The sequence below is a fragment of the Ictalurus furcatus genome, chromosome 9 (genome assembly GCF_023375685.1).
Source record: "Ictalurus furcatus strain D&B chromosome 9, Billie_1.0, whole genome shotgun sequence".
NCBI classification, from domain to species: domain Eukaryota; kingdom Metazoa; phylum Chordata; class Actinopteri; order Siluriformes; family Ictaluridae; genus Ictalurus; species Ictalurus furcatus.
In genome coordinates this window covers 7,977,466-8,004,406 of record NC_071263.1, presented here as the reverse complement: position 1 = coordinate 8,004,406, position 26,941 = coordinate 7,977,466, and the positions used below count along the sequence as shown (strand labels likewise).

At 39.7% G+C, this 26,941-nt stretch overlaps 1 protein-coding gene across 1 annotated transcript; it reads right to left on the bottom strand.

Annotated features, from left to right (window-relative positions):
* Positions 1 to 1,464: 1,464 nt before the first annotated feature.
* Positions 1,465 to 25,464, bottom strand: bmf1 (BCL2 modifying factor 1). Its single transcript, XM_053633030.1, has 4 exons — positions 25,297 to 25,464; positions 18,153 to 18,349; positions 16,990 to 17,156; positions 1,465 to 5,870 (listed from the first exon to the last, which is right to left on the bottom strand). The coding sequence occupies exons 2-4, from the start codon at positions 18,322 to 18,324 to the stop codon at positions 5,751 to 5,753; spliced, it is 459 nt and encodes a 152-aa protein (XP_053489005.1). The 5' UTR covers positions 18,325 to 18,349; positions 25,297 to 25,464; the 3' UTR covers positions 1,465 to 5,750.
* Positions 25,465 to 26,941: the final 1,477 nt, after the last annotated feature.

Sequence of the window (26,941 nt, the reverse complement as noted above, 5' to 3'; positions counted from 1 at the left end):
GTGCTCGCATTTAATCATGCTTTGTATGTCATTTTACCTGTTGCAGTTACCTTGTTCAGGTACCTGACACTCAAGCAGGCAATTACAGGCATTATAGGAAATTATGTGTGGGTATATATATATATATATATATATATATATATATATATATATATATATATATAGATAGATAGATAGATAGATAGAGGTAAATATGATATAGGTATGTCTTTATTATATAACCTTTTGATCTTTTGTTTAAAAAAAAATTCACAAAAATACTCTGCTCTCATATCAAACAGCTGCAAATAAAACACAGGTTTATCCAAAAATACATCTTTATTAAATATAAGTGTGCAACTTCAATATCAATTATTGGCACCCTTTAAGTCAACACTTTGTGCTACCTCCCTTTGCCAAGATAACAGCTCTGAGTCTTCTCCTATAATACCTGGTGAGGTTGGAGAATACATGGCAAGGGATCTGAGACCGTTCCTCCATACAGAATCTCTCCAGAACGATTCTCTTCACACTGTGTTGAGACAATATAGACACACGTCCTTTTCCAGGTTGATTCATAACATTTCCGGTTGACTTGGTCTTCCCCATTGTTATGAATGACTAATGTCTAATGACTAATGTGTTACCTTATATTATACCAGTCATGGTTGAATAATTTCCTGATTGTAATCACGCAGGTGTACAAGCAGTGTAAAATATCAATTGGAAAATACTTCAAATATATTTTTTATCTTGTGAATTCATAGGGGTGGCAATAATTGTGGCACACATATATTTAACAAAGTTTATATATATATGGATATATGCACTGGAAGTAAATTAAATTACAAAAAGTGTCTGAATACATCTTTCCCCTCACGGTAAGTGTAAACGAGTGTGAATGTGTGTGAATGGATCCTGGCTATATTCCCACCTTGCACCCAGAGTTTCAGGGATAGGCTCCAGATCCACGGCGACCCAAATCAAGATAAAGCAATTAATTAAAGTGAGTGAGTGAGAGAGTGAGAGAGAGTGAGAGACTCAATGACCAAAAAGCAAGGATGGGGTTTTCTGCTTTTCTCTGTTTCTCTAAAACTGTGTCCATTAACAAAGAGCATTACTTTGGCTCAAGACAAACTTTTCCTACACGGTGTCTACTGGCGCATCAGTCTAGAACATTAATAGCTGTGTGCGTGTATGTGTGTGTGGACAGGCAGTCATTAGTGTGAGCAGGAAGCATAGCATGGCCCACTGAATTAATGACCTCGCAGTAGGAGAGGGAAGCAGCTGGATAGACCTCGACTCGCTGATTTCAGAGGATATATGCAAGAGAGTGAGTGAGAGAGAGAGAGAGAGAGAGAGAGAGAGAGAGAGAGAGAGAGAGAACAATACGTTCTGCCTGAGCACAGCATGACTCCAATAAACACCCTTAAGTTATTTTACTCAAAAAGTTTAACCAGTGTGCATTTAATAATAAACACATCCCAGGCTTTAATACAATTTTAATTAAAAAAAAATGTACCAATGGAAAAAAAAGTCAGAAATCATTTTTGTAGAGCAAAGCTCTTATATACAGCATATTGCACTATATAACATTGTCTAAAACTTCTATACTGTATCAAAACGTAAGAAAACAACACGTTCCAGAGTGCACAGTACAGTCTCGCAGACACACAGTTCAATGTTTACAACAAATGCTACATTTTCGCTGGGTCTCATTTCTTGGTATACAGAGAATTGTGAGCCTCAAGACAATTTTTTTCTTTTCTTTTTTTTTTAACTTTTGAACTAAAAGGCTTTTAGCCATCTCTATAATTGTAAAATTTTACAATAATAGGTTTCTGGCAATTAAAAAAAATACAGTGTAGTTTATTACAAATGCCAATTGATAAAGATAAAAATAATAAAAAAAATCCCTCTATGGTTTATTTTAAAAAGAAGAACAAGATTGGATTTGTTAAAACCCACAAGCAAGCATAATACCTCAAACATCAGTACACCTAATTTTGGAAATTGGAAACCAAAATTTTGGAGAACAAAATACTTTTCATGATACTGCTGGTTTCTGTCAAACATAGGCCTGGTCAAGATTCTGTTAAACCTTGAATGTCTTTGAATAGCTGAAATTGTTGGTGAGACCTCGATCTTCCTCCATATAAACCACTTCATCAAACTAATACTGGACACCATGGTATGCTTGCAATCCTTTGTGTAAAAGGAAACATACACGTTGTTACTTGTGGCTGTCACCTTAAGTGTATTAGGAGAATGCCAGGAGAGGCTTCTTAGAAGAACACTGGAATATAGATATATTTTTTAAAACAACAACTACGAGATTGGACAAAAATATTACAAAATATTTTCCAGTGCATGTAAATCAAGAAAATAGTGGATACAGTGAAGACATGCTAACTCATTAACATGGCCCAGTGGCTTGATTAATCTTTCCTACCCTGTTTTCATCATTGAGAGATTATATTATATTGAAACATTTGAATGAAACCTGGTAGGAGACAGTGAGCATCATGGAAACGAGGTCAATGAGAATGGTGACCACAAGCTTTCATTCACTGTTGTATTATGGGCAACGCATTTCTTCGGGGACTTTTCTGTCTAGTAATAATGTTTATGTATATGCAATGTTTCAAAGGATTCTAAAAATAGGTTTCAATTATATTTAATGCAATATAAAGGTAGACAGGTGACGAATTAAAGGTGTTGGGTCACCACAACAACATTTATTATACTTATTTTTTATATATATACGGTATAAACACATACTGCGTGTGTGTGTGTGTGTGTGTGTGTGTATGTGTGTGTGTGTGTATGCATGTATGATATATACATATACACACACACATATATATATAAAAAATGTACACACATTATATATGTGTATATATATATATACATATATACACACACACACACATAGCAGTGATCCTTCCCTCTAAGGGGACAAGTGGCCAGCAAAATGCCCCCCAGAGCACAACAGGGCCTCTATTTTCTTTACCTTTAATTTGTCACCCATCTGGAAGTGGTAACTTCACAATCCTTCACTGCTGATGGATTCCTTCAGTCTGGTAAATAAATTTCCTTCCCATTTTTGCCTTTTTACCATTCATACTCTTCAGAGGAAACCAAGACTGACTAAATCAATGACTGGACAAAAAAAAAAATCCAACTCCCTTCATAGTTCAGAACATAAATCACTCCAATACGCACAATACAGTCTTGTAGGAGTACAATGATTAGAATTTATGCACGGACATTTCTTGGTTCACTTTTCATAGCCTTAACCTAAAACATTTAAAAGGAATTCAGGAAGTTATCACCATGAAACAAGATCCAATAAAAGGGTAACCTCTCACCTCCTTAATCCACAGCGTGTGGAAGACGACGAAATGTAGACCCATCCAAGACCAAAACAAAAGTGGCAAGAAACACACAGAAAAGAAATTGCACACAACCTATACAGTAGCAATGGATCTATATACAAAGAAATAAATAAAAAATTTAAAAAAGGACAAAAATATGTATAAATTACAAATTAAAGAAAAAATATCAGCATACCAAAAAAAATAAAAAATAAAAAAAAAAGTTAAGGAGTGAATGTATACGGATGGAGACTAGGTGAAGTGAGAAAGATAGCTACTGAGTTGTGAGGGCTACAGTCACTGGCTCAGCGTTCACGGTCTGCAGGAAACAAACGGTCAGCATTTCTTTGGACATTCATCATGCTTGAAAAGTAGCCTGTGCCCCACACAATACATACACGCATACATACAAACACACATATACACACACACACACACACACACACACACACACACACACAGCTGGCAACACTGTTCAGTGATGAGAACTTGAGACATTTGTACCATGCCTGTGTACCTGTGTAATCATAGGACCACAGTTAATACAGTTAAGTCATTATTTTTTCTGAAACTAGTACATACTGTATGCAAATCAATAAGGCAAATTCTGACTAGACTTTAACACCGACTCGAACCGGTTACAAGAGTTTCATTTTTAGAGCTTTTGTTAAAGGTTCTAAAATTAAACCATTCTTGGTCCTTCATATAACCATCCAAAGATAACCTGCATGTTCTATATTGATTGTTGCAGCCAGAAATGCTTGATTTTGCTGCAGAGTTTTTTTTTTGTTTGTTTGTTTGTTTTTGTGGAAAACTACTCGAATTGATGAAATTGCAGATCTTTCGCAGTGATGTTTGTTGCTAAATGAGACCTTTTAGCTGTACTCATGTTCAACACACGTGAATCGCAGAGGGCTTTGGCCGAATGCGTGTTGTGATGACATCACACGACACGTCTCGTCTCAAATCTATGGAAAATCTGTCGTAACGTTTCCTTGATTTTGCGTTAAATTTCTGCGATCGCAAAATCCTGCACGGACTGCTTTAAGGTTGGAAACTGGAAACGCTAGTCTCACAAAATATACATCACTCCTTTTAAAAAAAATTTTTAAATGATTAAAAAAAACAGCTCTACAAGCAAAAAAAAAAAAAACAGCATTAAGAATCAATCAGTGTCTTTAAACAAGGCAGTTACAGTCTTACTAACAATTTACATCTAATATAGGCAAAAGTAGTGGTTATTTAAAAAAAAAAAAAAAACATTTAAACCACTGAAACATACATAATCTGGAAGGTATTTTAAAAAAAAAAAAAAAAAGCACAAATACAACTTGAAATTCTGCAAGACAAAAACACCCGAGTATCCTGAGAGGAGTAATGCAGTTCACTTCACTTCACAGACACAGTCTTGCTCTGTGGCTGAGAAAACGAGTGGCCAAAATGATGTTCAACAGCCAACCAAAAGGACCAGTGGTACATAAAACGTTCAGTAGAAAATCAGTGATGATTTTTTTTTTAAATCAACCTGAACACATGTGGTGAGAATCAGTACTGAGGTTTTTTTGGTGCTAAACGTGCAGACTAATACCCACAGTGAATTTCCTTTGACAGTGATGCAATGAGGGTTACTGAAACCTTCACTGAAAATTTAAGGAAGGTGGTTTGAGTAAAAAACAATTAAAATTAAAAAAACATTTGTATAATAACAGGCACTGCATTCTTGTTCTTCTGGCTTAAATCGAGAAGATGACACGTGTCGCCTCTAGGCATCTAACTATTTGGCGATCTCGCTTGCTGATTATTGACAAGCTCATCAGTGAGACACACCAAATTCAAGTAGTAGAGGCCTGTCTGCTTCCTATTCCTGTGGGGTTGGAGTTTGGGGGTTGGGTATGGGAGATAGCAAAAACAACGTAAAAAAAAAATCCTAATAATTATGAAACGCTACAGAAGCAGACTGAGGTGCAAAACTCTTTGGAGATTAGTCAAGCTGATTGGTGTCCAGGAAGATAAAAGAAGAAGAAAAAAAGAAACTTCCAAAATCACCACCACCACCACCACCACCGTCTCTTCTTCAGTCCACATTCAGAATTCAACAGTCTTTCTGCAGTGGCTGGAGATGATAAGGCATTCCCACGACGGAAGTTGTTCACAAAAAGTACACGCATGGAAGTGCAAGCGAAATTCGAAGACAGAAAATATTGTACAAAATACCTCAAGAAGTCTTATATGAAAATAATCTCATGAACACCGTGGCATCTTCTTGTGAGGAGAAAAGGAGGTCCCCGTCCCGCGGAGATCGTCTTCCTTCTCGCTTTCTCCTCCTAAAAACCCGTGTTGAAAGTCGAACAGTGCCATTAAGCAGAAGAGGTGGATCTTGTCCCGGTGGCCGACTCATCTGCGATCCTCCTGTCTCCTCCTGTGAACTGCGGGCTCGCCATCGAACAGGAGCGCGTACAACGCTGAGGCCAAACGCAACCAAAATGGCCACTGGTTCCTTTGGTTTTGGTGTTGCTGAAAAGAATGGAGGAAAAAAAAAAAAAAGAGATAAGAAGTCAAGACTGGATCCAAACAGTATCACACACACACGCTACAGTATTTGTGATAGATCATGCAGGCAGGGTGAAATGGGGGCAGCAGGCAAAGCGTGTGACTGAAAACCAGACGCCGGAACCGTGCTGATGTTTCCACAACAGACGCGGTCCGTCTGACGCAAAAACATGGTGCAATACAGACACAAGAGTGATTGCCCTAAAGCATCTTTGGATAAAATGATCCCAATACTGTAAACACAATGTTTATTCCCGATCAGAAACCCCTTCCTTTTACTCTGCTAAAGCGTAAATTACAGTCATTAACACAGATAACACTTGATCGGGGTCTTTAAATAGTGTGCATGATACTGCCGTCACCCGAAACTGTGGCGTAGTTAAATATAATCACAGTTAAGCTGTAAATGATGCACAGCTTAATCTCACTCGGGTCTCTGCATGGAATTGAGCCTAAGCTGACCAGGAGAGATTTAGAGAATAATACCATCAGGGTTTAAGTACAATACAAAAATGGGATTAAAAGGCTCTGGGCACACGCATATGCACACAAAAACACTTTGCTTCATTCAACACCACAGGCTTGACTGCTTGTTTGGTATGTAAGTGTGCAATACTAAGCCACGATTCTGGCAAAAGAGAGACAAGCGACATTTCATTTGAGCCGCTATAAATGAGGTACCTGTATTTAATCCCTACTCAACCACATCCAGTACACAAAAGCCATGGTCTTGTATTTCCAATATAGAATGCATTTTAAACAAAGCCTGTACGAGTTTTACAGTGGAGGGTGAAATCACTCATATGGAGACTTTATGCTTAAAATAAAGAAATAAATAAATAAACAAAACACAGACAGTACACACCCACAAGTGACCGCGATAGCGGCGGTTACCATGCATGACCACATGCGACATGAGTGAATTGTCACTGCTGGAGTGAACGCAGGGTTATACAAAGTACAAAGACAAAAACCTGAGAAGATAAGACGTAAAAGTTTACCACGTAAGTTCAAGCTCACATTCACACTTTAGTAGTCATGTGTAATGAGTCATACAGAGTACGATATCTTCATAGCAGCTCATATCATGACTCTCTCTCGATATGTTCTGCCCCTCACACTACTCGAGCTAATGTAAATGATCCTCTCAAACATATCCAGGTTAGAATATACAATGCCATGCCTTCTTCATGATGCTGTACGTTTGTATTTATATTGAGGTCATGTGACACTTTAATTGCACATAGTTTGCCTACATTTATAAATTATGTGACTTCTGGGGGAAATTTGCCTAGCACCTCTGGGGTTGGGGGTTCGATTCCCGCTTCCACCCCGTGTGCGTGGAGTGCGCATGATCTCCCCGTGCTTCAGGGGTTTCCTCCGGGTACTCCGGTTTCTTCCCCCAATCCAAAGGCGTGTGTTGTAGGCTGATCAGCATCCCTAAATTGTCCGTAATGTGTGAATGGGTGTGTGGATGTGTGTGCGATTGTGCCCTGCAGTGGATTGGCACCCCCTCCCCATCCCCCGTCTTGTGCCCCGAGTCCCCTGGGATATGCCCCAGGCTTCACACAACCCTGTGTTGGATAAGCGATAGAGATAATGGATGAATGGATGGATGGATGGATGGATGGAACTTCTCATTTGGGCGTTTCACAGGCACAGGGGTGAATACTTGTGCAGTCCCATTTCTTATGTGTAAATGATTTCGCACACCATTGATTTTCCCCCACAGAGCTAATTTGTGTAGACCCGATTAAATCAGTTCCAGGTTGCAACATTACCAAATGTGGAAAGGTTGATGTGGGGGTGAACGCTAAGGACTGCACTCTGTTCAATATGAAATAAGCAATACAATTAGAAAAGCTACGTTTAAACATTACACACAATGTAAAGCAAATGCATGCCTGATTACAAACAAATGCAGAACCTCAGCCTGTTTAGGAAAACTCTTATATTTCTTATTTGTTAAATGATAACGAGTAGCACTGACTCGCGCAGATCACAGCAGGTGTTGCAATATGTTGTGCAAGTGCTTGCCACTCTTCCTTTGGCCTCACAGATCAGTTGACATGCTCAAACTGTTACAGGAAGTGACATCAGGCTCCGTTCGGTTTCATAATGTGCTTTAGATCACTCCCTGCCTTTATTGATTTTTAAGTTGAGAATATTAAAATCTTAAGAATATTAACGTTGTTCTTTTTATTTTATATTGCAACTTTGCAATTCTGGTGATGAAATATAATGGCAGGGCAACATGATGGCACAGCAGGTAAGAGTCCTTGCCTCACAGCTCAGAGTGAGTCCCGGATTCGATCCTGAGCTCGGGTAACTGTCTGTGTGGAGTTTCAGGTCTCTCTGGGCTTTCTTCTGGGCTTTCTGGTTTCCTCACACATCCCAAAAACATGCTGTTAGGTGGATTGACTACACAAACCACAGCCCCGAGCTGTGAATGAGAGTCCTGCGATGAACTGGGGTTCCAGCTGTTGGCTCCGGATCCACCGTGACCCTGACCAGGTTAAAACTGCTGTGGAAGATGAAAGATTTTCCATTCAACATGTAGTAAATCACTATCCCCATGTTTGGTTTTTGGTTCGTTTGTTCGTTTGTTTGTTTGCTTGCCTCAACTTGCAATCTGATTGGTTGGAAGGTTAAAAAAAAAAAGTCACTCTGCACCTTGACTTTAGAAAATGCTCCACAGTGACCAGGAAAAACAACAACAACAACAACATGTAAATCTTGCACTGACAATTGAGTGGGAAATAAAGTGTGAAAGCAACCTCAGTCCTAGTTTTCTTCACTCTATTTGAAAACATGATGAGCACAGAACACCCTGATTGCATCCTAGGCAAAGTATGATTTCAGTCTGAGACTGGAGATTTGCAAGTAAGAGTGGTGAACAGGTTAATCAGCCAGAGGTGTGTTACAGCAGCCTCATGCTTCATGCCTCTGAACTGACAACATAAGGTTATCAAGAAGGCAAGAATGACCTTTATATGCAGACACACACAGTTTCCCACTCAAAACAGTGTGGCACGCAATGTCTGTGTGTAAGTGTGTGTGTGGGTACGTGTGTGTGAGTGAGAGAGTGAGAGACTCCATGCCACATGACTAACTGTCAAAATGAGTCAAAGGCTAAATTTAACCAGAGATAAGCGTTAGAGTCGAGGCAGACGTCACCAGTCACTCCTGCTGGCTTCCTATCAGTCGTGCGTGCAGGCTCGCCATCAGCTGCAGAGCTCCCAAGAGCCACCGCTTATCACAACAGCAGCAATAAACACATACATACACACGCAGTAAATGTCACCAGACCCACTGGAGACCTCGTCTGCAATTTGTAAAATCACTGGGGCTATCCATAACAGAAGCTGACAGTTAGACACCTGGTGCCCAAAAAAAAAGAAAGAAAGAAGTAAGGAAATAAATAAAATGTGCATTATCCATATCTCACCCTAAACTCCATACATATCTCAGACCTTACTTAATGTTTGGAAATATTTGAGATCTATACATTTGTCATCTTTTTTTTATGATTGGCAGAACAACCTGAAAGAAATAACTTTCCAAATGACTGGCTAATAATTTCACATTACAGTTTGGTAAAACTGGTTGCAGCAACAAGCAACAGCCTTTTTGTTTTATTGTTTTTCCCCTAACTTGTCGCTTTTTGTCCCATTAGAAGTGCTGCACAGCTTTTTAAGCAAACTGGTTGACAGGAAACCAGTCTCTTAAAAAACATCCCCTTTTCTCTGGAGTGCTGGTAAACAGAAGTACATTCTCTGTGTGTGTATTCTCTCTCTCTCTCTCACACACACACATACACACACACACACACACACACAGGAAGTAGTATCTGAAACCCTACGCACATGCACATGTCTGCGTTATGGAACTCTAGGTACTAAAATTCTCAGAACAAAGTGACCTGTAAAAGAACAAAAAGAACAATGAAAAAACATAATAACAACCCCCAAAGAGAGCTCCTGGAAACATGGCCCTGCTCAGATAATCCCAAAGACTGCCTCAGGGTCCCATCGCAAACCTGTCAAGAGCAGCAATTTATCTGTCAGCAGTGAACGTTCCTATCTGACTCTCTACAGTCGCTTCATTTCAGGCTGAGCAGCCCGCCGGCGCTGCACTAACTGCTCGTCAGGGGGCTCGTGGGAACAACAGGCTACTCTTTGTCACGTCTGACTCATTCGAAACTGAAGTGTCACTGCCGGCGTCAAACCTCGAGACGAGGCACTGATAAGCGAACGCTCCCGATGATAAACGAGCAAGGCCTAGGCTTTAGGGGATGAAAAGTGAAGTCTCTGTCCCCTACGGGTTCTCATCATGCGGTATGGCAACACAGAGAAGCCCATTCTTTTTCAACTCGCTCTCTCTGTGGGTTGACCAAACTGTACATATAACAAAGAAAAATCTCAATCAAGCTTGGTTTAGTTGTTAAGAAAATAGATGGAAAGTATTTTCAAGATTGACACGGAAGTCAAGAAGGAATAGTGCAAAAGGATCCCGCTTCATTTTTTTTTTTTCCGATTCAATTCAAGTCTATTTTATTATTTATTGTTCTTTTGATACCATGTCAGCATCAATGGCTATTTTCAAGGTAGGTAAAACAGGACATTGTGTAAAGTCTTACAGTATTACAAGAATACATATGCAATCAAAATTATTCAACCCCCATTGCAAATCAGGTTTATTGTCAAAATGTACAGACTTTCAGCTGTTTGCAATGAACAAATCAAACAAAAGCAAGTGAAATAGTTCAACACAACAAATGCTTCAAGTGGTTTCCCCAAATTCAACTAAAAATGCAACTAATGACTTCTCCAGTCTCAAAATTATTCAACCCCTTCATGGCAAGCATCTTTAGTACTTGGTAGCGCACCCTTTTGCTGTTATGAACTGCTGCAAACGAGATGCAGAGCTTCTGGCATTCCTCATGAGCAATGGCCTCCAGTTCAGTAATATTCTTGGGTTTGCGTGCTGCAACCGCCTTCTTCAAATCCCACCAGAGATTTTCTATCAGGTTCAAGTCAGGCGACTGTGATGGTCCTGTAGAATCTTCAAGGACTTCTTCTGCAACCAAGCCTTGGTGGAATTTGAGGTATGCTTGGGATCATTGTCCTGTTGGAAGGTCCAATGACGTCCAAGCTTCAGCTTCCTCACAGACGTCATGACATTTTCTCCTAGGATTTAATGATACTTCAATGAATCCATCTTGCCTTCCACACGCTGCAGGTTTCCAGTGCCAGAGGATGCAAAGCAGCCCCAGAGCATCACTGAGCCACCACCATGCTTGACTGTGGACAGAGTGTTCTTTCTTCATTCTTCTTCCTCCAGACATACCGCTGATCCATCCTGCCAAAAACTTCCAGTACTGTTTCATTGCTCCATAGAACAGAATCCCAAAACTTCTGTGGCTTATTTATATGATTTTCAGCCGACTTTCTTGTGCTTTTGGGTCAGTAGTGGTGTACGTCTTGGAGTTCCGGCATGGAAACCTTCTGCATTTAGTACGCGCCTTACTGTGCTCACTGAAGTCTTGCTGCAGGTGTTTTGCAGTCACTCGAGGGTTTTTAACAACATTCCTTCTCAGAAATCTGGTTGCACCTGTTGATAGTTTCCTTTTTCTGCCCTGTCCAGGTACTTCATATATTATCTACCCCTAGCCAGTTCAGGTTTTTCATGTGTTCCAGCTCAAGCACACCTGGTGCAATTAATGAAGCCCTTGATTAGTTGCATCAGGGGTGCTTTAGACAACACCTGTTTTGCATTCTATTCAGGGGGTTGAATAATTTTTAAACTGGATAAATCATTATAAGTTGCATTTTCAGTTGAATTTAGGGAATCCACTTGAAGCATTCGTTGTGTTGAACTATTTCAATTTCTTTTGTTTGATTTGTTCATTGCAAACAGCTGAACGTTTGTACATTTTGACAAGACACCTGATTTAGGGGTTGAATAATTCTGATTGCAACTGTATAATCATGCAACTTTTCAACACTGTCAACAACAACAGCTATATGAGGTCCTTCACTTTAATATTCAATAAGAATTCTAGGATTTGTCCTGGTGAGACCTTTTGGAAGATTTATAAACATGTATTTTCTGAGTAAAAGCATTGTCTAGTATTGTTAAGAGCAGGACAGTCCATTAATATATGTTTAACAGGCATTCTTGTTTTACAGGAATTACATGTTGGAGGTCCTTTCCACCGTTCAATAGGAATGCATGAGTAAGTCTTGAGTGTCCAATAAGGACGTGTATACGGTCGAGTCTGATCGTGTCTGGATTCAAAGAGGAAATCAAGGAAGTGTCTTTCGTTCATAACAGGGCTGATTTCTTGTAGTTTGTTAGGAATGCACAGGTCCCATTCCATTTGCCACTTTTTTCAGATGTACGAGTTCATTATCGGTCTGAGATCAGACGGTGGGATTTGACAATCTGTGATTCTCAGTTTGAGGGCTTCCTTAGCAGCAATGTCTGCTTGTTCATTGCAAGATAGCCAATATGACCTGGAATCCATCAGAAAATGATGTTCAATGAAATGTTATTTGTGTGGTGCTTTTAACAAAAGACGTTGTCACAAAGCAGCTTTACAGAAATCTGGATGTAGATCTAGATCCCTAATGAACACGCCAGAAATGACAGTGGAAATAAAAGAAAAAGAAAAGAAAAGAAAAAAAAATCACCTTGAGAGGACATGAGGAAGAAACCTCAAAGGAACCAGACAACAAAAAGGGAACCCGTCCTGATAACCAGATAGTGGGATTAGTGAGCAGTAAGAATTCCAAACTGCGTCTTTGAGCCGTAAAGGGAATAACACGGGTGGCGGGGTGGGGTTAGGGTTGGTGGTGGTGGGCTATCATGCTGTTATGCTGTACAACAAACCAAGTTCTCATTGCTAAAGAAAATGATTAAATGGACGGTAATAAAAGAAAACCTGCAGCTCATGAATGTTCCGCAGTGCACCTCAACCTGAACTCTCCTAAAGGAATAACAGAAAAGTATACTAGTAATACTAGCCCTGAAGCTGTCCCAAACAACCGATTATAAAAACAGAACATTAATTAAAATGAAAAACTTGGATTGAGCCCAAGCCATCAACAAACTGCTACACTGTAATGTGTGTAGTTATATATTTACTTGTCAGCTTAAGACTTGACATGTACAGTGAGGCATAAACAAGGACAGCAATAAAGAAAGGAAAAACAAACAAGAAAAGGGGGGGGGGGTAAACAGTTGCAAAGACTACAGCCTGAAGCAGCCTCTGTACTTTGACATTAAGCAATAAATTACACAATCAAGAATAACAGCAAGAAGCAGAGGGGGAGAAGAGCACACACACACACACACACACACACACACACACACACACACACTAAATGCAGCCTAATAGATTCAGGTTCAGGTTTCTTTGGGATCACTCATCAACTTGGCGTAAAGCGGCATAAAGTGGCCCGAGAGAGCGCGAGTCATAATCTCTGGGCTCCCGTATGGCCTCTCAAGTCAATTAGGTGAGCCGAGGCTATCAGTTAACACTCTGCCCTCCACATCTTACCCTCATATGGACTTGTACACATCTACTGTTGCACACCAAAAGCAAGTTCCTGATATAAGTGTAAGAGTATAATCATCCTTCCTTTCCACGGACGAGACCTGGCACAGTGTCGGGTACAGGCGAAAACAATGTCTGCTACATAACAGAGAGAGCAGAGTAGCCTGAAAAACAGGCTTTAAACCTCAAACATCTAGCAACTCGGTGAGCTGCAGTTAAAACAGTAGCTTATTATCACTGGGAACACACACTTGGCATCAAGCTGGCTGTACCATCGCTGCCTCATGGCTCCTCATTCCTTACTACAGGGTGTAAATCTGTGTAAGTGTGAGTGTGGCTTGCTAGTTCTCTCAGCGCCAAGCAAGACTTCACTGGAGTCTCACTAACCACATCTATACAGACTAAGTCTTGGCTTACCACGCTGTCTACCTCACATTCTCACCTCTTACCTGTGTGTGGGAGAGACAGAGAGAGAGAGAGAGAGAGAGAGAGAGAGAGAGAGCTAGAGAGTGAGAGAGAGCGAAAGAAAGAGAAAGAGAGATATAGAGAGAGACAGAGAGTGAGAGAGATTTGTGGAGGGACAATGAAGATTTAATAGACTTTATGTAATAGAAAACAAATTAGAAACTGCCAGCTGACGGTTTCGTGATACGCTTGCACCTTTCATAACACACTTCCACACTGCCAGTGCGTGTAAACACACTCATAGGCTCTCTTTTTGAGCACGCGTGACACTAATCCAACAATGTAGCATTAATCCGAACAAAGGGCCATTATTCTTGGCCAGAGTCACACAAACCTCAACAGTCTCAGCTGAGCATTGCTGTCTGTGTGTTATATGACAAACCCACCACACAGTGACTGACAGACAAAAACATACACACACACACACACACACACACACAAAAGGAAAAGAGAACTATAAACAGGAAGCTAGTAGGATAGTGTGAGCTAAGCTTTAGCACAGTAGGAGAGATTAATAAAAAAAATGAGAGAGAGAGAGAGAGAGAGAGAGAGAGAGAGAGAGAGAACAATCTGACACAGAAAATGTCCATGTGTAAACTGCACTGGAACTTTAGTCTGGAATGATGTTGAGCTTCTGTTCCAGTGTACAGCACCTAGCATAAGTAAACGCGCTCCCACCTACACCCCCACTTGAGCTTTTCTACATTTTGTAGTGTTACAACCTGCAACTGAAATGGACTGAATGGACTGTCATGAATCTATTCATCCCCACATCCCGTTGCTGTGAAACCCTTAAATTAGTTCATCAGAAGTCACATAACTAGTTGAATAGAATCCATTTAGACGGCCACAGAGTTTGTTACAGAGCATAAAGAAACGGCATCTAGAAGACCAAGAAGCTATCAAAACAAGTCCGGGACAAAGTTCTGGAAAAGTATCAATCAGGGATTGGTTATGAAAAATATATCAAAATAATTCAAGATAAAACAAAAGATCAAGGGAGGTGAATACTTGTAGAGAGGACTGTAGAGAGTTTTTAAATGGCTTTAAACTGAGGCAAAAAAAAAAAAACTGCTTCAAGTAAGAAGGTATGACATGCTGATGATGAGAACACACAAGGGTCATAGTTAACAAAAAAAAGGAAAGAAAGAAAAAGAAGACTTGGCAAGAGAAGCATGACATTAAGTGGTTTTAGCATCTCACAAAGCTAAAGATATCATTACCGCCAGGGGCGTTGCTAGGGTTCCTGGGCGCGCTGGCTAATTTGTACTCCGGGCCCTAACCCCCCACCCACCAGTGATCTTTCCTTACTGCCACGTGTAAAAACAATCATTATCAATAAGCATAACAATTATTGCATATTCAATAAGACTATAAAGAACTAAATTTGAAATTATGTATTTATAACTATATACAAATAATTATATATACAGTACAAGTAATTAACACCATTGTACTCTCTCTCTATCTCTCTCTCATACACAGACACTATAGAAACTTTGTCTGGATTTCTTTATATGCTGTCGACTTGTAATTTCTTATTCCCCAAATACCAACAAAAATGAACTTTTATTATTTATTATCATCATCATCATCATCATCATCATCATTATTATTATTATTATTATTATTATTATTAACTGAGTGAATAATAAGTTTCACACACAGCAGCTCCAGAAAGAAATGTGGAAAACAGTGACAGGATCATTGAATCAGTGAGTTGAATTCAAGAATCGAATCAGTTCTATTCGTGAATGAATCATTCAGACTGGTTTTATCAACGGGATTCTCCAATTCACTGAAATGAACCGACTCAAATAAACGATTCACTCACGAATCGGACATTATTACAACACTTCTCTCATGGACGCAGTTGGGACAATTAAAGCAGATTTATATGATTACATTAAATTTCGATTGATTCCTCACAGAAAGCTGTTGCATGGCTTCGGAAAGCTTGAATATACACACACACAACACTGGACTAGATTTATTGTCGCTTGGTGCTTTTTCGTCCTTTTTGAAGCTCAATGCTCCATTACTATTGCGCGATTGCGTAGAAAAACATACATACTCTGAAATAATGTGTTCCAACTTCCAAGGATAAACATCGGGGCGAGTAACTGATAGAGTTTCTATTTGATGTTAATTATAGCAGCTTCATACGGGTTATCTTCAGAACCATAACACAAGACAGAGAACATAAATCACCTTATTTTTTTTTTAAACTTGGTGATTAGCTGTCTTCCCATTCTTGCTCTCTCCTCTTTTTCATGTTTTTCTTTCCTCTTTTGGTATCCCGGTTTTGTCTGCGTCATCTCTTTCCATCTACCTGATGCATGTAACGGGGACACACATGCGCTTGGAACAGTCTGAGGGCATTCATTATAGTGTGCTTCTTAATATATTAAATGGTAAATGGTAAATGGCACACTTATATAGCGCTTTTATCCAAAGCGCTTTACACTGTGTCTCATTCACCCATTCACACACCAATGGTAGCAGAGCTGCCATGCAAGGCGCTAACTTGCCATCGGGAGCAACTTGGGGTTCAGTGTCTTGCCCAAGGACACTTCGGCATGTGGAGTCATGCTGGCCGGGAATCGAACCGCCAACCCTAAGATTAGTGGACAACCCGCTCTACCACCTGATCCACAGCCGCCCAATATTATTGTGCAAAGAAGCCATTTAAATACCAAAATCACACAGGAAAGTATGGGATTCTGCTGGGCCCCCTGTCTGACCTTAGAATCATCCTAATCCACCCCCTCCCCCGGTACGGTGCCCCTTATCACCAATAACACTTTTGGGCAGGAACTAAGATAAGATGTGTGATGCTCTGCTTCTCTGTGCACATGCATGGATGATGGTTCTCACCAACATTCCTGAAAGAGGTTAGGAGGTGGCTGCTGCACTACAACCATACTTTACTGCATCATACTACAATATGGCAGTATTTTTACTTCGTAAATATCCCCCACACCCACTGAGAACAGAGCGCTCACTTTCTCAGTAATGTATTGCTATGCCATAAACATGGGACATGATGTGACTTACCAGCATGTGCTCTTGATAGAATTGGTCGCCAATCATCTGGAGTTTCTGGCCGATCTGAGCCTCCACGCTATGCGCAGGCCGTCGGCGAGGCCGATTCTCAGGAAACATGGCGTCCTCGACGCGGTTAGTACGGGCAGACGGCGTCAGCAATAGCAATCCTGCACTACCTAGAGAGAGAGAGAGAGAGCGAGAGAGAGAGATAGAGGCAAAGCTGTAACACAACACACCACCTAACAAGGGACTACATAATACTGACTGACAAACATAGCTGCTACTACTAAAGCTCTGACATCTATAGAGTACATCTAACCTCATATACTAAACAACTAGGCCTAAGTACAAGAAATTTGCAGGAATTACAAGCATTGCCCTGACCAGATTGTTATTTTTGCGCTGTGTGCTTAAGGCGCCAATAAATCAGACTTCAGAAATCAAATTTCCTGTTTGTTGTGGTTTCTACACCTCAAGTTCCTTAAGTTTTAAAAATAAACTAGAAAAATGACGAATCACGAAAACGAAACGTTTTCACAAAAACATCAAAGAGAAGGAAATACATCACAAGAACACACGAGTCACAAAAGGTTTAACGGCGACATTCAGAGAAGCTGAACAGGAAGCTGCTGTTTGGGCCAGTGGCTGATTAAACAGTCCTGAATTTAAAATGGGAAAAGGACTCGTGTGGTCATTGGAGAAATAACTCTGTAAGTGTGCGAACATAAACTAATGAAACAGTGCAGTCAGGTTCTAGCTCTGTTGGTGTCCATGCCTGGGCACAGAGCCAACAGAACAACCCTTGCGTGCAGTCATTTGAATTGCAAAGCGACTAAGTACACACACACAAGTAATAAAAGCTGAAGAGGCCACGACAATCAGACGCCACAGGGGAGAGAGGGGAGAGGACGAGAGACACATAGATTGCTCTCACAGGTGCTAGAATCTCTCGCTCGTGTCCAGTATACTCTATTAGCATAAGAGATGATGGAACATGGTACCAATGCTTGAGGGCTAAACAAGAGAATGAAACAGTTACACTACTTGTAACTCTTCTGATTAAACAAATTATGAGTGCTGGTAGTGTGAGCAAAGAGACAAACTGTGATGAACACTTTTTTTTTTTTTAAGTTCTCCTAACTGATAAAGTTGTTTTTCAGTGTCAGGTTTACCATAGAAGAGTCGTCGGGGCTCCTCGGCCACGCCACAGGGCAGCATGCCATTTAGCCGTACCGCAGGGCTCCCTGGGGTCTGCGTGCTGTGGTCCTCCTGCTTTATCTCCCTGTTGGAGGAAGGCCAGCACTGTGAGACAGGCCCAAACACCTCATCCTCATCCTCATCCATGAGCAGGGTCTTGTACGCTGTCCACCTGCAATGCAGAAAATTCGTCAATGAGATTGTCGATGAATATAGAGACCATCATTAGTGGAACAATGTACAGTACTGTGAAAAAGTCTTAAGCACCCCATTTTTTTGTAGTACAAACTTTCAAACTCGTATTTTATGACTTCTACATTATCGAGTCATTAAAAAAAAAACATTTTAGATTTCCCAACATTAGTTTTCCAGCACAAAATGAAATGTTACGGAAAAATGTTTGTACGTCAGTAAAGAAAACAGCAGATTAAGTGGTAAGAGACACTTTTCAGACAAAAAAAAAGGGATTTTGCTGCAAAAATAAGAAGCAAGTGCCACATCAACGCCTCCAGAAGAACCGTGGCTGGATCTTCAAGATGCTCAATAAAACCTACAGCTCATTTCTTTATAAAACTACGCTAATTCTATCTGAGACTACTGGGGGGGTTTTTAAGCAAAGGGTCATCACACCAAATATCGACTTTGTTTCATTTATTACTGTTTATTACTATTCTTTAGTTTTTTTTAAATGGAGAAACATTTAATTTCATTACTTTGGAAGGCATCTTTGCTCTACAGCATTTCTTTGCATGTGCCTAAGACTTTTGCACAGTCCTGTATGTACTTACGTTTAGCCTCAGTAGAGAATAACAACAAGTGATTTAAATAAAGAGAAAGATATACAGTCATCTTCAAAACCCAATCAGAACAGCAAGGCCAGTTTATTTGTTCGTGCTAGACACCAAAAAACATTTGAGTTTGAGACGGATATGAGACGTGGGTTTTGGATTTCAGCTTTTATTTCCTGGTATTTACATCTAGAGGTGTTAAACAACATAACATCGAATTTTTAGGTGAACAAAAGTATCAGAACAGATAAGACTTGAAGTAAATTAAAGTAAATAACATGTAATATTCGGTTGCATATCCCTTGCTTGCAATAACTACATCAAGCCTGTGACTCACTGACATCACCTAATTGTTGTATTGGCTATGCCCAATGTTTGTGCAACGCCTCTGTATGAAATTCCCTCTTTTCTCAGGTTCAAAATGGCTTGCTTTTCTCCCATAGACAGCTCTCTGATTTTCATGTTGGCCTCACAGGTGAAACTGAAAGCTAAAACCAAGAGTAGAGTAGATATTCGGAGTTATTTATTGTTTAAAACAATCAATCAATCTAACAGGGCACACCTGGGTACCAAGAAACATGTGTCAGTCACATGTTCCAATATTTTTGCATGCCTACAAATTGGGTGGTCTTCAGACTACAGCAAAAACAAACGAATCGGCCTTGCTGTTCCAATAGTTTTCGGAGGGGACTGCAGAACTACATGCACGTGTATACAGCACATGTCCATGTACAGTCCTGCTTTACTTCCTTATATCCTGGAAAAAGAGGTTTTGCACTTTTTCTTCATTATAAATACGCCACAGAAAGCTCTTGCTCCTTTCTAGGAGACACTCGCTCACTTTGTCCAACACCAAAACCAAAACAAAACCAAGTGCTGTCCGAGTTCAAAATGCAAAACTATAAAATAGAGACATTTAAATATACTTGTCAGAAATGTGATGCTTCCAAGGCTTTAAGGTAAGTTTATGAGTTCCTAGCACAAGTACAGCCAACATACGTGTTAAGGTCACGTGACCTCCTAATCATCAAGTGCAAGTACAACAAGCACTTACAACTTAACAGACATGTCCAGAAAGCTAATGCTGCATTCGACTTACCTCATAAGCAGCAATTCGCAGGTCAGAATGGCATCCTTTGACAAAGGAACTGCATAGTCAGTGTTGTAGATTATAGATATAGAAGTGAATGTCTGTATGCTGATTGATCTAAAGCTAATAATTGTATATACAGCATTAACTCATTTGAAAGGTAAGAGGTGCTACTTTGTTTATTCTGATGCTGTGGGCAGCCATGTTGATTTGCCGTCACAGTTTGCCGTAAACAGGGGAAAAAAACTCCTAATTGAGAAGCTACATCAAGTCGACAAGCAGGAATTTCATGTTGAGGATGTGTTTTCTTGACTTTTTCCTGGTTGTTTCCTGTGTTTGACGACTTTTTCCTGGTTGGAGGCTGGGAATTGAGACCTCGAGTTGAACTATAGTTATTAAGCACTTTCATGAGTGACTGGGGAAGAGGTGCTTCCAGGTATTTAGACATGGGGTGATGACACAAACGGTACAGTTCACACAGTCATTGGTATACCTTTCATACACTTGGAGGATTCAAATATCTATCCACTAAGGGGCGGGTCAGAGCCAAAAGACACCTCGCCAGCACTGGAATACCTTCTTGCTCTGATCTTGGTACAAACAGATAAACAGTGAAGATGTTGGGAGTTGACAGGGCTTGAAATAAAATGGACTTATATAATCGTATATCAGACTATTAAATAAATCGCCAAGACAACACATAGCATATTTCTGACAGAATCTGACCAAAAAAAGTGGCACAGTTGTGTTGTCTCTGCTGTTTACTTGGTATAGCACCATACACTGCATTATTATTTTTTGGAGTTGAACAAAGAATACACATGGGGGCCATCTTGCATCGCTTAAAGCAAGTATAACCCCAGTGTAATGGGTAGTGACTCCAAATTGCGCCTTGGTTAAGAATATTTGCAGAACATCAGATTTGGTTCTTAGTTCAAAATGGCCACATAATGACTCCTGTATTGACTTTGAAGTCACTCTATACTTCTTAATATTTATGAGATTTGGCCAAAACACCATTTAGATATGATTCATTAAGGCATACGAATAATAGATCTCTCAGGAGATAAGATTTGAGGTCAGAGTCGGGTGGCCAGTTTTTACTTCAAGTGAGGCATGTGCCACTTTGCACCACCCATTTGGCCACACCCATGGACTGGGAACGTACACACAAACCATTGCGAAGGTTGTGTTTGTAATACACACATGACCAAAAGAAAAATCAATGCCTCTGACTCTAATAACAGCAGGGCTGGAGAGAACATCCATACAGTCCAGACCCGAAGCATCAGCAATAGCACAAGAACAGTAAAGATTAGCTTAACTTGTGGTACTCATTTAGATAAACAGTAGCCATGAAGACACACCATGGGGCTGTGGTTAGACAACGGGTTTACTATATTTAACCTTACGGGGATTTTGGCAAGGCAGTGGCATAAACCGTGTCTCCTACTTTCTCGGTGTTCTGTGGTAGAGCCCATGTGGTTTTTGTGGATCATGACAATTCTGGGTGAGTAGTAGCTATTTATCCCCGAAATGCCTCCATGTTGATCTCATATAACATTATACTGCACAAGACACAGTGGAAGTAAAACAAACACACACACACACACACACACACAACCAACAGAAGCCACTCTCTAAACACAGCACATCAGTAATAAAAAATAATAATGATGTCACAGAGAATGGAGACTACACACTGCAAGCCGAACTGACACAAAAAGCATGTGCTACTTTCATAAAAACATGAGACAATACACGTTCACAACTAGTTTCTAAATTTAAAGTGAAGGTCTGTCTGTTGTGTTTGAAAGCTGAAAGCATGCACACACTTTCACAAGTTGGAGTGCAGCATGGAGAAAGTGCGTGTGTGTGTGTGTTTGAGTGAAACATCGGGTCGCTCTGTTCACATCCCATAGAAAGTGCGAATGACTCCACGCTGAAGCGAGCGATACACAGCTCCCTCTGCTGCCCTGAACTCTGAGTGTGTGTGTGTGTGTGTGTGTGTGTGTGTGTGCAGGCTCAGAGCAGAGAAACCTATGACCTTGCTCAACATGACATCTGTTTATCATCACTTTCAGAGATGTACCGGTCTGATATCATAGTATTTATACTGCATAGATATCAAGTATTGATACTGCACCTGATACCTCCCTTGAATTGGACCAAAATCAGACAGATTTTCCAATTCACTGACATTTTTTGCAGGTGTAATATTGAATAACGCACAGAATTTGTCTTTTACCCAGTTTTATTCTCACTAATATTACAGATCATGTATACAGACTTCAGCCTCTGGAGAGAAAGGGGGAAATGAAGTGAGGTCTTTAAACTAAATGTACACACTGACACCCAGAAGTCTCATTGTCAAAAAGGTTTCGCTTGAATCAGGCAAAAAGTGACAGTATTTACATTTAGAAGTTATCTGTGCTAACGGGTAGCTGATTCCTGACCAACAGTCTCAGTATGTGTTGACACATCTATTGTGTTCCAGAGTAAAAAAAAAAATGTTTAAATCTGCATTCAACCACCGGCATCGTTATTCAGCAAAGACCATGGAAAGAAAAAAGGTGAAAGGAGATGAGAATGAAAAGTACAAGCAGATACTTCTATGGAGAAGCCCAGGACCACATGCAACCAGTAATAATTTGACTTTACTAATCTTCAAAATTGCATGTGTTACTGGCATTGCCACCATTATTCCAAACATCAGATGATTTGGCAACCTAGACGCTTAAAATTATAGCCGAGCGACAAATCTAGCTACTTTTTATCTAGCAGACTGTCCTGCACTCGAGACCTGAAGCACCGTATCATCACAGCTGCTTGTTATGCAGTGTAAAGTCTGCATTAGTTGTGCTTGGACGAGCCTTTATTCCCAAACCGACCGATCCCTGATCACCATTGTTCCCGACAACCAATCCCTGATCATCATTGTTATCAACAACCAATCCCTGATCATCATTGTTCCCAACAACCAATCCCTGAATATCATTGTTCCCAACAACCAATCCCTGATCATCATTGTTCACAACAACCAATCCCTGATCACCATTGTTCCCAAGAAATAATCTTATTAATTTCTGTTTTGATAACACTCTATTCTGTTCTATGTCTCTCCAATAAATATTCTTTCTTCGTAGAACATGTTTTGATATGCAACTGATTCAACCGATATGCAAATTACTTAATGACATCATCTGGCGACCATTCTACCGACTTTCCCCTGAATAGAGATAGCAACACTGATTTAACACTGTTAAAAACCATGGCCAGAGGTCACACACACAAACAATCAAAACACTCCACATATAGTACATGGGTGTAACATCCGAGGTCCTACAGTTGACTGAACACAGGACGGGTTTGCACTGCATGAGCGTCTCTCCTTTGGCGGAATGATTGTTCAAGAAAACCGCGCCACCTCAGGGCACAATTTAGCCTGTTATCCATCAATCATTATTATTAATGGCTGGTTCGTGTTACAAGTTCGAATGTTTGTTCGGGAGGTTAACATTTCACACACACACCGCAGATTATACAGTAAACAGCATTGCTTTGTGCAGAAAAGGTCAACAGGGTCACCATGACGACCCCATATTTAACCTCTCCAAGTCAAATACATACTTTGTTTAGTCACATTTGATCATGAGTGAGAAACGGAATTAACCAATCAGAATCAGGCACTTTTTTGTCGTTCTGTTTGAACGCTACTAGCCAGCTAGCATAGCGAGATCAAAGTGACAGCCGGGAATTAAGTGAAAAAAAACGCGTGGGTGTGGATTTATATGATATTACGTTGTTCTCCCAGATTATTAGCATGTTATTTGAATCGTTTTTGTTTTGTTTGGGTTTTTTTTAACGGTGACGTTATTAATATGAAGAGATAACAATGCGGTCTGAAGTCCAGACAGCAGGGGCACGCACGCGACTCACTTCTCAGTACAAGTGTACAGGAACACACTGTGATTTCATTTAGTTACACTTCCTCACATCTGCTCATGTTAGTTAGAGATGCACCGAAGTTAAGCATGTTTAAATCTAACCTAAAAACTCGTCTTTTTAGGTTAGCCTTTTCTTAATGGTTTTAACCATTTTGTATTCAAGTCTGGTTTTTGAACGTTTTGTGTGTTGTTGTTTTTTTGTCTTGGTATTTTCTTATTGTGTAAAGTGCCTTGTAAAAATAAAGTTTATTATTATAATTATGTTATTGTATTATTATTATCATCTGCCTCATGACAATGCTTGACCACGCCACTCGTTTAGGGAGATTGTATCGCCGCTGTAATGCTTCTTTGCTCGGTATAGAAACAACAATAGGAGTTCCGTGAGCGCTGGGAATTTCATTTTTGCCAAATAAACGAGTTTATACTCATACTGCGCTTTGGCTTTAGCTCACTACACCCGAATGACAGTGCTCAAATAATACAAAATTAACTTTTAAACTCACAATATACATGTTATTTTTATTCATGCAGGCTGGCGACTACTAAAATGAGGTAAAAAATAAAAATAAAAAAAAGTGATTTATTAGTAGCCGAATCAGGAAAACAATGGCAGTATTTACAGTTTGAAACTGATAGCAATTTCTAAACAAACAGACCCGGCATGTGTCGACTCATGTATCGACTCAGTGTTCTAATAGTCTACACTTCGTATAATCCGCGCGTGTCTATTACATCTCGCTGTTAACAGAGGTTAAACAATCTAATGCGTCCACTTGAACTAACGAGCCGACTGGGATTCACGACACCGCAGCACTTTCAGGCAGTTGGTGAAGTGTTTACATCGTGTGAACTACAGTGTTTACCTCGTAACGGAACAGCCTATCGGGTACTGCCATAAAAGCCAACATAAAGGTGGCCTCGAATGTAGTAGAGCTCGTTAATATAGAGTTGAAATCCATCGTTTTAACCTGGTGACTGTTTCTACACTGATTAGCTCGATGGTTTTGTGAGAGGGCCGGTTAGCTACACTAGCATACCGGGTGTTTAACTACATCCGTGTGCCATTCAGAGCACATCTGTCAGTCACAGCACAGCCAGAGAAACCCACATCTACACCTCATATACATACGCACACCATAGCTATTTGTGTTAGTTAACATATAGAGCAAATCTGTTAACTACAGTTATCATTTGATTAGTTATAAAATATATTTTAAAAAAATCACACAAGCTGTAATGCAACAGTTTAAAGCTGTCTATAGAACATATCTGTGTAATAACTGAGACCTACCTCTGCTCGGTCTGTGTTCAGATCCGTGGTGATTCTGAGTCTAAAAAAGCAGGCGGTGTAAAGCAGAAGGGATGAGCTCAGAGTACAGTCAGATCAGTATGCTCCTCTTTCCTTCTCGACAACTTTCATTCTGCAGTCCAGCCTCCAGCACGTTAGTGTTATTCCTATCGACGTCACTGACTCCGCCCCAACAACGTGACGCAATCCACGACCAGAGTACCTGAGAACGATCAGAAAGCTGTTAAAACACCAACTCCAAATTTGGATTATTTTTTATTTTATTTTATTTTTTTGGGGGGGGGGGGGGTGCAATTTTATTATATTATTTGCTTTGGAGTTTTGTTTGTTTGTTTATGTTTTTGTAGATTAATCTGTTGTTGTAGCCTCCCCTGGTTATTGTTTATATTGTTGTCAATATGTATGTTGATATCCTTATTTTGTTGATCTCTGCTTTATTAAAATAAAATAAAAAAGAGTATTATTTAGTTAAAAGATATTTTTCTTTCATTTAGTACTGCCCTTCAGATGCTAAATAAGATGTCTCCCAGAAGACAAAATACTAACAATTTACACCGATCATCCTGTTCAAAAGTTTACATCCCCCTGGCTCAGTTTAACTGCTCAGGACAAACAAGGGACTCATGAACAACTATCACAAAACAAAAAAACAGTCGTAGATCACCCAGGTAACGACACATGGTATTAAGAATCAAGGGTATGTAAACTTTTGAAATTTTTATAAATTCAGCTATTGTTTTGTCTTGTGGACTATATGTAAACATCTGTTATGTGAAATAGCTTATTCAGGACAGAACTAAATATAAAACACCATGGGATTTTTATGATCCCTCTTATTTTATTAACAATATAAAGATTTAGCAGATTCTGCAATGGGTATGCAAAATTTTGGGCACAACTGTGTGTGTATGTATGTATGTGTATGTATGTATATGTATGTATGTATATATATATATATATATATATATGTGTGTGTGTGTGTGTGTGTGTGTGTGTGTGTGTGTGTGTGTGTTTATTTACTGCCCTACATTTCATACCGCTATCAATCATTTTGTATCCTTGTCATATTGACATAATTATATTTATTTATTTATCACATGTTCTATTCTTACTCTCATGCTGCTGTAACACTTACTTTCCTTATGAGGGATTAATAAAAGTTTGTTATCTTTTAACCTGCTGTTTTTGACTCTACAAAGTGTTTGACTGATGTGTTTGACAAATTTTATTTAAAAAAAATAATAATAATTCAATAATCTGTGAATAGGATAGAAACATTATATCCCTTTTAATGGATTACATGAATAGAAACTCATTGTCCAATAAGAATGTTTGGCTATACCTTTAAATTCCAGTGTTTCTGTAGCCAATCAGAGTGTTTGTTTTGATCCCGCCCTCTTCTCTTGCGATCAGGCACGTGGAAGGGAAATTCCGACAGTACTACTACACGGTAGTGAGCGCACATGATGAGAATGCAAAAAAAATGCTAAGTATCACATATACATTTTGTCACGAATACCCTTTAAATCCACGATTAGTTATTCAAGCCTATAAATTGTATTCAGAAGATACTATCAATATAGTTTTAGTTCACATGAACTAGAATATCCAGTAAATTTTGTAAGAA

Coding starts and splice junctions, on each gene's coding strand:
- bmf1 (XM_053633030.1), bottom strand. CDS start 18,324: ATGGATGAGGATGAGGATGAGGTGTTTGGGCCTGTCTCACAGTGCTGG. Junction 17,157..18,152: donor GCCCCGACGACTCTTCTATG/GTAAACCTGACA, acceptor CTCTCTCTCTAG/GTAGTGCAGGATTGCTATTG. Junction 5,871..16,989: donor TCTATCAAGAGCACATGCTG/GTAAGTCACATC, acceptor CATTCTTTTCAG/CAACACCAAAACCAAAGGAA.